The 12,873-nt window shown below is 32.3% G+C and overlaps 1 protein-coding gene across 6 annotated transcripts in view; it reads left to right on the top strand.

The window, feature by feature from the left end:
- The window catches only part of LOC119612215 (rho guanine nucleotide exchange factor 16), a 36,994-nt gene extending 27,085 nt beyond the window's left edge, over nt 1-9,909 (top strand). For 3 of the 6 annotated variants that reach the window (XM_037967953.1, XM_037967951.1, XM_037967952.1), the window contains exons 2-6: nt 4,514-5,013; nt 6,397-7,830; nt 7,943-8,958; nt 9,029-9,233; nt 9,306-9,883. In XM_037967953.1, coding sequence (XP_037823881.1) covers nt 4,647-5,013; nt 6,397-7,830; nt 7,943-8,958; nt 9,029-9,233; nt 9,306-9,472 — 3,189 coding nt within the window. In that variant the 5' untranslated portion in view covers nt 4,514-4,646 and the 3' untranslated portion in view covers nt 9,473-9,883. Of the gene's footprint in view, nt 1-4,019; nt 5,014-6,396; nt 7,831-7,942; nt 8,959-9,028; nt 9,234-9,305 lie in introns of those variants that run through there. The other 3 variants (XM_037967949.1, XM_037967950.1, XM_037967948.1) reach the window with 3 other exon arrangements.
- The last annotated feature ends 2,964 nt before the right edge of the window (nt 9,910-12,873 follow it).

Below are 12,873 nucleotides of genomic sequence, written 5' to 3' on the forward strand. Positions count from 1 at the left end.
TATTTATTTGTTTGTTGGTTTTTTATATGGTTTTCTTCAGTGCATATATAGACAGATTGATTGCAGACCCAAAGTTCATGATCTTATTTATTTAACCTTGTTTTTAAATTATTGACTCGAGTTATAGACTTTTATAGGAATACAAGACAAGTTTATAAAAATGAGTTTTTTTTTAATTTATAACAAAAAAATCACCATAAATATAATAGAGTAAAGTGGCTGAAGTAAATATGTATGTAGATACACTTGTATATAAACTTACATACCCGGTTTAGTGGTGCTTTAAATATAAAATAATTGTGTTGGTCAAGACAAAAGACAATTGCAAGTGATCAAATCCAAACAAAAAAACTGTTAAAAAAAAGGAGACAGGGAAATGGGTACTATTATAGTAAATGTGTATATATTTTATTTTTATGACTGGTTATTATTTTTTATTGTTTAGACTTTCTTTCTTTATCAGTTTTTTTTCTCTGTAATTTCTCATTGTTTAACTTCTAGATATTTAGACAATGGCAGATACTTAAAGAAAATCTTTATAATCTTTTATACCAAAAAAAAAATGTTTATTATTAAAGCTATTTTCCTTATAGTTAAGACTTTTTTTAAAGAAATTTATTAATGTAATTTTTGCATTTTTTTCGTCATCAATTAAAGTGTCATTTTTCATCAACAGACTCTCATAACAGAGATTAATTTGCACATCACTCACATGTCAAAAATGTTGACCATAATAAAAATATGAATTTAAACTGTAAAAATAGAAATATGTATATAATGCAATACATATAAGAGAATAATATAAAGATAAGTGTGAAGAAAAAACAATGAATTACACCGGCCAACAAAAATTGATAAAAGTCGAAACCCAGATTCCAAGTTATACTTCTCTAAAGGAGCTACACTGAAACCTAATTTGGCTTCATACTTTCTCCATCACATCAAGTTTTCGAGATATCATTAGCTTAATTTTGAAAACCTGTGTTTTTGGCCATTTTTTGAGACGTAAGAACACCTCGAAGACATCTTTAGTTATAAAATTTTGTATGTCATCTGAAATTCCATTCTTTCGACTTTAAAATTAAGGTTTAACATCTTTTGTATCTTTTACTTTCTTTGATATATCTTAACCTTAAGTTTAAATCTACTATAAATATTATAAGCGGTAGAAGTTTAGGTTGATAGGAGGATGTGTAGTACATCAAATCCGAAGAAATACACCTAGGCCACTATCGGGCCTGTTGTGCGCTCCTTTTCATGAAAAAAAAATTAAACAAATTGTTCACTGAGTATATTATTTTTCAATGTTCAGAAACTCAGTTTCCTGGTCGTAATTCCTAAGAATTTTCCAATCAGTGTTAGTCAGGAAGTGCTCTCCACATGCTCTACATTCGTCTGAATCCGTGCGGCCAATTTTGTATAGATGTGCTCGTAATCCTGTGTGTCCACTCAGAATACGTACCATCATACTAACTTCAGACTTGCTCATTTTGAGGAGATTTCTCGTCTTGTTCTCATCAGGGTCACCCCATAGGATCTTTGTGGTTCTACCCACCGTTTCATTATTCCATGAGGCCTTATGGGATTCTCTCACCTATTTTTAATTCAGCTTTTGTTGCGTCGAATGATTTTGCGTCGAGCTTCCTTCCCTTTAAAGCTATTACATTCGCCATTTCGATGCCGACTACTCCCGAGTGGCCTGGTACCCATATGATGTAAACCTTACCTCTGGGAGAGTATTCAGTTAAAGCTTTCTTACAATCCAATACGGTCTTAGATTTAATTCTATCACCTGATATCGCCCTAATTGCCTTCTGGCTGTCGGTAAATATATTAAGGGTTATGGGCGGCATATTTCAATATAGAACCCCAGGCCCACTTTATCCCCGGTAGAAAGTACCGAAATTGATACAATCCGTTGTCAAAAGTGATCTTACCACATTTGTTAACATTTAAACAACGGAGGTGTATGAAATTTAAAAAAAGTTATCATTTTGACAACCATCGTTGTAATTTTGACAACGCATCGTTGTGATTTCGTTTATGATTTGACATCGTTATATACTATTTATTATTTTTTTTGTTGATTTGATAATGTGGTGTATTGTTTATAATTTTGTTTTGATTTGACAACTATCCGTACTTACTATGACAACGGATGTTATTAAAAAATTATAAACATTTTGGTGTCAATTTGGTACTAGGCGTAAAACGTATTTTCCCCCTCTGTGTAGTAAAAAGTTCAGCTTTTAATCAAGTGTTGTTCCAAGTTTTAGGTTAAGATATTTCAAAGAAGGTAAAATATATAAAGAGTTTGGAGAGTTTGGACTTTCAGATGACATAACAGATTTTATAAATAAAGGTGTCTTCCAGTTATTGTAAAGTCTCAATAATATTTTAGAGGAATATAATTCGGGCTCTGGGTTAAAATTTGTTGGCCAGTGTTATTATTATTATTGTTTATATATCCCAAAATTAATCTTGAAAAATTTTGTAGCAAAATTATAACTATAAAAAAGGCATGACTTAATCCCTTAGCCATCTTCTAGCATAAAAAAATATTTCAAAAATTCTACCTGAAACATTTGAAAAATATTGAATCTAAAAACTTTATCTCTTTAGAGGCATACAATTTTATTAATTTTTTTCCAGAGAAAAAAACTAAAAGATCATTACAATGAATATATAGTAGTATGTAATAAAAAAAAGCTTATAGCCAAAAAATTTACTACCACCCAATGTGTGCGGATCGCTTTTTTAGAAAAAAACTGGTTTTTATTTAGAAAACACATACATACTTCCGCAATGGGAAACCACAAAGCGGAGAGTTAAGTCAATTTTTATTAAAGTATAAATTAGAGTAGAATAGACAGATTTTATATTTTTCAATAGAGATTTAGAGAATCATGTAGACAAAACATGTTAGAATTAGAAAAACAAACAATATAACAAATGTTATAACATCTCGAAACAATGGGTATTATTTTTAACAACTTTTCGTATATAAATCTTTTTTATACCCTACATCACTATAGTGGGGAGGGTATTATGTGTTTGTTCTAATGTTTGTAACACCCAAAAATATTGGTCTTACGCCTTAAGGTACTAATTGGCTCAGAATATCTTTATGATTAAATTTAGCTCTGTCCGTCCGTCCGTATGTCTGTCCATGTGCTACATGCTACATGGACGAAACCTATTGACATGAGGACGAAACATGAGGACGAAACCTATTGAAAATGGTTAAAATCGGTTCATTATTTCGCCTAGCACGCGCACAACCGTACACCATAATTATGTTAAATGTCCTGGTATCTCAACAAAAATCTGCAAAACTTAGTTTAATAAAAGTCTAAATAATACTGCCGATTTTCATAATGGTCTGGCCTCATGTGACCCTAGCTTCCATACAAACTCCCCTTGAGAAAATTACTTAAAGGTCAAAATTCACTTAAAAGCACTAATAACAAAAAAAACTAATTTCTGTAACCTTTGACCCGTGGGATTAACAGTGACTATTAGCAACTTTATTAAGACACCAAGAACAAGACCTGAGCCAACTTTTCTTAAGCTATCTAAAATTTCCCAGTTTGGTAATTTTAGACCTCTGCCCCATATAAGGTCTTCTTTAGAAAATGACGTTTTTAAAAAACTCAAAAATACCACTAAAATTTTGAACCAAATTTCTTGAAAATTGGTTTCTAAAATGACCCTAGAATAACAGTTTTTAAGATAAAATTCGACAAAAATGATTTGTTCTAATAAATAAATCCCTCAATATTATTAAAGACACATTTCACTCCAAACTTTTCTTTAAGTGTATATGCAATTTATACTATAATTTTTATTTAAAAATTATAAAACAAAATGTTTCTTTAAATGGTAAGAACAAGTGTCCAGTTGTATTTAATAATGCTTTCGCGTTAAAAAACATATTTAAAAACTGAAAAAGCAACAACAAAAAAGTTGTTAATAAAAAAAACTAACCGGTCTACAGCTGGTCGATTGATCAAACGGATCGTTCGTTTGTTCATTCGTTCATAACATGAAAATAGCATGAGTGACTAAAAAAAAAATTGTATTGAATTGGAATTGAGTGATCCAACAAACTATTAAATACAAATATGAGGGTTGCATAAAAAAACTTATTTATAACAAACGAATAATAATGAAAATAAAAGTTAATAAAAAGAAGAAATAACAATAAAAATCGACGCCCATTTTTACAAGTATGATGAATTAAAAATCAAACATAAATTCCATAATAAAATTTCCTCAAAATAAATGTATAAGGGCTGTTAATTAAACAAAGATAAAGTTTTAATAATGCGACTGAGAACAAAACAGTTCAAGTCAATTGTAATCAATTAAGAAAGAACAAAAAAAAATAACAAACAAATTGTCCAAGAATTCTGGAAAAAAAACAGAAATAAGTAAAATAAATGACTCATGCAGCATAACAACAGCAACAACAAAGATCGATAAAATAAACAACAACGAAAACAAATTACAGAAAATGGACCATACAATGATGTAAAAAAAAAGACTGTTACTCGTTTTAACTTACAAATAAAATTCACTCATAAAAAAGATATAATGTAGATTCCAAAAGAATTCGAAACAAAAAATAACTCAACAACAACATTATGGAAACTACTACAACAACGACAACAACAACAACATTTAATTACTCAACAAATACTTTACGTACGTTACCGCGTAAACGACGACCTCGTGCAGTGGGTGAAGTGTCAATAACTTGTCCTTCAAGTTGTGTATACTTGAATGCCGAAGTTAGAGAGGATGCCGATAATGGCTCCTCCGTTAAGAACGAGCCTGTTTATCAGAATACTTGCCTCGAGGAATTGAAAGAGAAGTTAGCAACTGTGCAAAAACCAAACAACGTTACGCCGAATGTTCGACAACGTCAACGAATACATTTGACTTTTATACGTGCCACTATAGCCGAAGTGGACGAAAAGCGTGAAGGCATGGTGATGAGCACATTTGTAGGTTGGTATTTATGTAGTTATTCATATAAGCTTTTTGTTCTTCTGGTGTTTAAAATAGATTGTTGCTATCAATCTTTGTGGACAGACGCAGAGAAGGTTAGCAACTTTGTGTTGGTGATGATATTGGGTTGAGGAAAAAGTAAATTCTACATTCAAATTTTCTTTTACTTCAACCAGTGAGGTAATATAAGAAGAATGCGATTATGACATTTAACTACACATGGCTAGTTGTGACATACCAAGACTTACAGACATATGTAGAAAAGGCCAAAGTCCTTTTTTCAGTGATTATTTTTTGAATACAAGATTCCATATCTAAGGAGAATGAGGTTATGACTTCAGTCATTTATGTAGGCAAGACAAGGAGTACCCATTTTTTATAAGGAACTGTAATTGGGTCTAAAATTATTAATTAATTATTAAAATTAATTATGATACACAGATTTGTGTTGCTTTGTACCCTACTATTAATAAGTAAAAATCTGAATACAATTCGAAGATGTTTTGAACAACGCCTTGAGATTGTGGCTGGACAATCTCTATCTATCTATCTATCTATCTATCTATCTATCTATCTATCTATCTATCTATCTATCTATCTATCTATCTATCTATCTATATATCTATATATCTATCTATCTATCTATCTATCTATCTATCTATCTATCTATCTATCTATCTATCTATCTATCTATCTATCTATCTATCTATCTATCTATCTATCTATCTATCTATCTATCTATCTATCTATCTATCTATCTATCTATCTATCTATCTATCTATCTATATCTATCTATCTATCTATCTATCTATCTATCTATCTATCTATCTATCTATCTATCTATCTATCTATCTATCTATCTATCTATCTATCTATCTATCTATCTATCTATCTATCGATCTATCTATCTATCTATCTATCTATCTATCTATCTATCTATCTATCTATCTATCTATCTATCTATTTATCGATCTCTCCATCTTTATGGTTCAATTTTAATAAAATGTCTCCATGTCTTGATTGTCATAATTGATTAAAATATTTAGTTGAGAATAAAAAACATTCTGCGGTTTTTGAAAAAATATGATTTCATTCAACACACTCTTTTCATGTATGAGTTGAGGTAATATTTAAATACTTATGGGTAAAGCTGTCGTCTCTGATTTGTTTAATTAATTAAATTTAAGCAATCTTTAAATTTCGCAAAATATATTATTATCAACCAAATAAAAGTTTATGTATTAATGTTGAAAAATGTAACTTCCTTTATTTAATTAAACAATGCTCCTCACTTATATATGTAGTTTCTAAAAATTTGATGTACTTTATTGCCACAAAATTTCAAGCCTTTAAATAACACAACCTTACTTTCCTTTATTCCAGATGATCCTGATCATTATTACGAACAACTTTCACCGCAAGCCATCTCCAAACGACACTCTTTGCTCGAGCAGACACGAACGAATAGTTTACAAAGAAATCAAGACTCGATTCGTGTGTCGAAGCGTGGCAAAAAGATGTCCTACTCAGCACATGCACTGGGACAACACATATCAGATGATTCATTTGATTCCGATACCGATTACTATGAGGATGGTGAAAATTTCAAAAATTCCCATAACGACAGTGGTGTTGACATAAGAACCACTAAATTGCCAGATCCTCCAACTTCATCCAATCAAATGTATTCATTTGTTAAGAAATTTAAGAATTTCATAGTGAATAAGAAATCTCCAAATAGTTCTAAACATGGTGGTAGTCAGCAAAAGATCTATGATAATTCATCGCAATTCTATGCCGCAGGACAGTATGAGGGAAAACCGGAAACAGCGGCATTAGGAACATCATCTTCATTACAAGTACCAGCCACCAAAGAATTAAGTACTTCTGAAAAGAATTTAATATTGGCCCAAAGTACGGTGTCTAAACCAGAACCCTTAAATACTTCTACCACACCGAGAAAATCTAAAGCGGGTAAAAGTTTGAAGTCACGCATACGCAAGAGTTTGGTAGGTTTTGATAATAAACAATTATCCACATTAACACCTACCAGAAGTACCTTCTATATTGAGGATCCAGCAAATGAAGAACATAATGGACAGTTGGATTCAGGATTTTCGGAAAAAGCTTTATCGGGTGAACTGCCTACCACAACGTCTATACCAACAGCAGAGTCACAAAGATTATCAACTCTGGCACGTAAATCTAAGAAGGAGTCCAAATTGGCAAATTCACAAAGAAGGCGCACTACTATAGGTATTAGACCTCATGAGCCACCACCACCTCCGCCACCAGAAAACAACACTAAACCCAAACGTCAAAGCAATACTTCTTGGTATGCCGAATGTGGTGTCTTCAAAAATGGCACCACCAATTTGTTGCAAGATGATTCTCAAATATTAAATAGTCAAAATGGTAGTTCGGGCAGTAGTTTTGCCGCCGGTTCTACATGGTATGAGGAAGCTGGTTTATATCAAACAAGTGGCATATCGGTAGCCAGCAGCAGTGGCAGTTCTGGTGTTTCTACCAGCAATGAAGCTGGACCGGCAGATGAAATGTCTCATAGTATGTTTAGCAATGAACCTTTGTATCAGATCTATAGTGCTGCCAAATTGGAAGCCATTTCACGAGACATGGCTGATGAGAGTTCCACAGATGGTTATGAGGAAATAGGAGATCGCCTTAAGAATGGCAATGCTAAGGAAGGGAGTCGTAAATCTTCAAGACCTTCAGCTTTACAATTGGTGGAGCCCAAGGGAGGTCCCGAACGCACCTTGTGGAGTCAAATACCAGAAGTTATTAACTCGTATATAATACGTAAGTCGTTTGGAAATGAATTTTCAAAGTTTTATATTCCCTACAGATTTTATACTTTCTAAGCTCTCTTTAAAACACAAAGGTAATATGTTTTATATTAATTTATTTCCAGCCACAATGACGCCACGAGAACGAGCTTTAATGGAGGCTAAATTTGAAATTATTACTTCCGAAGCCAGTTACCTTAAATCTCTCAATCTCTTGCGTACTCATTACATGAATCATCCCGTGTTCCGCGATCAAAATATTGTTAGCTCCCGTGATCGCAAATCTTTATTCGCTCACATTGTGCCGGTACATGAATGCTCAGAAAAACTCCTAACAGAATTGGAATCCTGCTGGCAGGACAATATAATGTTAATAGGTTTAAGTAAACGCATCTATGCTATAGCCGAAAAGCATTTCCATGTCTATGTGGGATTCTGCGAACATCAAGGCCGCATGGATCGTACCTTGAAACATTTGCGAGAAGGCAAAGGACTGTTTGCACAAAATTTGGAATTACTCGAATCAAGTCCAGCCTGTTGTGGGCTAAATTTGCATTCATTTTTAATGTTACCCATGCAGAGAATAACAAGACTGCCCCTCTTAATAGATGCCGTTTTCAGTAAATGTCATCCCAATGATGATGAATATGAGAATTGGAAAATGTGTTTGGCCATAATGAATAAAATTGTAACGCAATGTAATGAGGCGGCTAACAAGAGTGAACAGGCCTTTGAGATTGAACGAATCTCCCGACAACTAGAATTTAATCCATCCGTAATACGACCTCTGGCAATTGCACCAGCTGGTGTTTTGGCTCCCGGCACTAAGCCACGTTATTTAGTTAAAAAGGGAGAGCTAACACATCTGATATGGCGAGGAGATGATGCCAAGCTAACATTTGGCAAGAAGTTTTCAAAGACCACTATATTTGCCTTTCTCTTTTCGGATTTGTTGGTACTGACAAAACGTAAAGCAGAAGAACAGTTTTCGGTATTTGACTATTGTCCACGTAATATGTTGACAATAACTTCGGGTGACTCACTGCCACAATTACCAACCAAAGATTTAAATAGTCAAACTAGTAAGAATTTAATTTTAATGACTTTGCTAGAGAATCATGAACGTAAAACTGTGGAGTTGGTAAGTTTGATATTGAATTAAAAAAATATAAAATGTTAACTAATTTATACAATTTATTTTGTATTTAAAGCTTTTGTCCTGTCCCTCAGTGTCGGAGCAAGAAAGATGGTTACAAGCTATGCGTCCCCCAGAATCAGAAACTCCCGGTGAGAAACTATACGAGCAATGGGATTGTCCTCAGGTCATAGCCAAACATGCTTACGAGAATAATGAACCAGATGTTTTAAATTTAGATGTAGGAGATGTGGTGAATGTTACACGCAAATTGCCAGATGGTAAGCAAACTATTTTAGGGCACTTCCCAAAATGAAACACAAACATTTCCTAATATTTCTCTCTTCCCTTAGGTTGGTATAAGGGCGAACGTATACGTGATGGTGCCGTCGGTTGGTTCCCCGGCAGTTATACTGAGGAAGTTAATTCGGTTCATGTACGAGCTCGAAATCTTAAGCAAAGACATCGTTTACTCACCTTCACCGCCACCTATTTGGAATCACAAAAACGCAATAAATGATCAAAAAGTATATTATCCCTTAGGATAAAATGTAGTTTTTAAAAGTCAACATATTAAGATCTGTATAGAAAAACCCCGATTTGTGTCTTTAGTCCCAAATAAATAAAATAATATTTATATAGAGTATTTGAATTGTATGTAATTGTCATAAATTAAAATAAGCTTTTGCAATATATTTTTTTAATATGTGTTGTAAAATATTTAGGAAAATGTGATATTGAAATTATTATAAATTTTTAATTTTTTTTATAAATATTTAAAATTATGTATTTAAGTTAAGGGTTGTCGTTTAAGTTGAGTCGTATATGTTATTATTAAAGTGTATTCAAATAATTATCGTTTAATAATTAAAATAATTTGTAAATTTAACACATTATGTTATAAAAATAAAATCATATTGTAAGTAAAAAAAAATCGAAAATAAATAAAAATTTAAATGAGTTCAAAAATTAAAACAGTAAAGTCAAGAGAGAGGTTTGGAAATCGACTTTTGAAGGAATAAATTCAATATTCATTAAATTCTAAAGTACATTTAAACTGATGAAATAATTCTTAAAATTACTGCCTGATTCTCTAAATGCGAAAGAACATTTTCATTCTTTTAAATATATTGAAAACAACAAATAAATTTAAAATTGTTTTTGTTTTCAATTATACGTAGTTCAGTTCTTATGGAGGATCTAAGGCATCAAAAATCAAACCTAATCAACACCCCAAAGCAAATATCCATGAAGCAAAACAAATAAAAAAAATTATTGAATTCGTTTTGTGCGAAAGAGAGGGAAATAGTTTTTTGCTCGTGACGCCTCTGTATACCCTGTGACAGAGGTGTTACGAGCAAAAAACTATTTCTCTCTCTTTCGTACAAAACGATTTCAATGATGGTTTTTTGAAATGTCAAAAGTGACACCTCTGTATGCTTTGTGTCACTCCTTTGTATAAGCATTTACTTTAAAGGTTTTTACTTAGTAAGTACCACAAAGTATACAGCGGTGTCACTTTTGACATTTACAAAAGTCTAAAATAAGCGGCTTATGTAAACATTTGTGGAAAGAGGTTAATAAACAACAGCTAAAAATATATGTGTAAAGTGGTGTGCGAAAGAGATAGAAATATTTTTTTGCTCGTGACCCCTCTGTATACCCTGTGGTAAGAAGTACTTACTAGGGTTCTATAGTTGAAACGAAAAGTCGGAATTTTTCATTTAATTTTAAGTCGACTTTTAGTATTTTATAAATAGTGGACATTTCGACTTTTTGACATTTTTCGATTTTTTTCGACTATTTTCGACTTTTTCGAGTTTTTGACTTTATTTTTCGGCTTTTTTCAAATTTTCGACTTTTTCCGACTTTTCGACGTTCTTCGACTTTTATGTACAAAGTCGACTTTTCGACGTTTTTCATAGACGATAGATACCCGTTAATAAAACAACCTTTTGATAAAACAGCAAACCCTAACAGCTGTTTTTGATTGTTGTGTGGTGAGTTTCTGTAAAAACGTAAACAAATGAAACAAAAACAAATTACTAGACATATTTATTTTGTGCTAAGAAAAATTTATGTATTTTAATAATGTTTTGTAGCCAGTGCAAGTGTTCTTGGTGTACACCATCTACCCCAATAATAATCCCGGTTTCATTAGAATCAAGTATTTTTAAAACGGCCATATATAATGTGCAATTCATTCTATATTCCATGACTGGTTGAAAGAGTCACGGAATCCACCGGAGATCAACCTAAAAAATGAAAAAGGGGTGGCTTTAACTTCTTGTTCCGTTCATATGGGACAAGATTCGAGCCTCATCGTATCAGTTCGCCAGATACCTCATTTGTGTATATTGCAGGGTCCTGGTACCCAACACAGCCTTATTTTAAACGGTCTCATAATAATACTTAGATCTTTTCTTCATTCTACGACTATGCAAGAATACAGCTATGACATAATAATGCTTTAAATGCAGCATGACTATCAACCTAAAATCTTACCAGAGACCGGCGAACAATGTGATTCCCTATTAGTTCCGTCACTTTCAAGATCGCTAAATCACCACTTGGAAGACACAACCCATCAGGGAGTCAAGGAACATTTTACACCGTTTGTAACACATTGAAATATTGGTCTAATATCCATAAAAGTATATGCTGGGATCTTATTACAGTCTAAGATTGAGTTTGTTATTGAAAATGGACAATATCGGTATACGATAAACTCATCAAGGAGCCAAGGAACTTTTACACCGAAATATTGGTCTAAAATCCATAAAAGTATAGACTAGGATCTTAGCCAATATTTGCCAAAATATTTTTAGTTGATGGAGTTTATTATTGAGCTTCAATATTCCAGTATAGCGAAGAAGAACGACAAAAACAAGTTTTATAGGAACTAAAATCTTTTTGCCAAATTTAATGAGGATCAGGAAATTATTTTACAAGATTTATATGATCCAAAACCTTTCTGGGTTGGTTCAAAATTGACCCTACCCCCATATAAGTTCCCCTTCAGAAAAAGATATTAACTCCAATAATTGTAATAAAAATACCAATATAGCAAAGAAATTCCACATAAACAAGGAGTCAACATCGTTTTATCAAATTTAAGGGGATCGGTCCATAATTTAACCTATCCCCGATATAAGGTCCACCTCGGGAAATTACTACCATTCATAACTGGCTTAAAAAAATAGCTATAAAATTCGACAACAACTTTTATATGAAACAAAATTTATCTGTTGAATTTTGTAAGGGTCGGTCCACAGTTGACCCTACCTAAAATCTCAAACAGGTTATGCCATCCGATTTCTACACTTCCAACTTAAAGTTCTATATATGTTTTTATCGTGCACAAGATCTTCCGATAGCAGTTATGTATAATTTTCTATATACGGATATAGTCACATTTTTGTAAAAAAAGTTTGTTGCTGTAGTACACACCCTAGAACGATGAACTCCACAAAACAAATTATGCCATCCGATTTGTATATTTCCAACTTAAAGTTCTATATAGGTTTTTATCGTGCACAAGATCGTCCGATAGCAGTTATATATAATTTTCTATTTTTTGTCAAAAAAAGTTTGTTGTTGTAGTACACACCCTAGCACGATGAAATCAGGAAAAAAATATATGCCATCCGATTTCTACACTTCCAACTTAAAGTTATATATAATTTTCTATATATTTCCATAATAAAACTATGTAAAAAAAAGTTTGTTGTTGTAGTACACACCCTAGAACGATGAAATCCGAAAAAAATGTATGCCATCCGATTTCTACACCTCCAACTTAAAGTTCTATATAGGTTTTTATCGTGCACAAGATCGTCCGATAGCAGTTATACATCAATTTATATATACTTCCATAATAACATTTTTTGTAAAAAAAAAGTTTGTTGTTGTAGTAATCAC

The sequence above is a fragment of the Lucilia sericata genome, unplaced genomic scaffold, assembly GCF_015586225.1.
Source record: "Lucilia sericata isolate MDLA Ls3-8-SP2 unplaced genomic scaffold, ASM1558622v1 Contig001628F_arrow, whole genome shotgun sequence".
NCBI lineage: Eukaryota > Metazoa > Arthropoda > Insecta > Diptera > Calliphoridae > Lucilia > Lucilia sericata.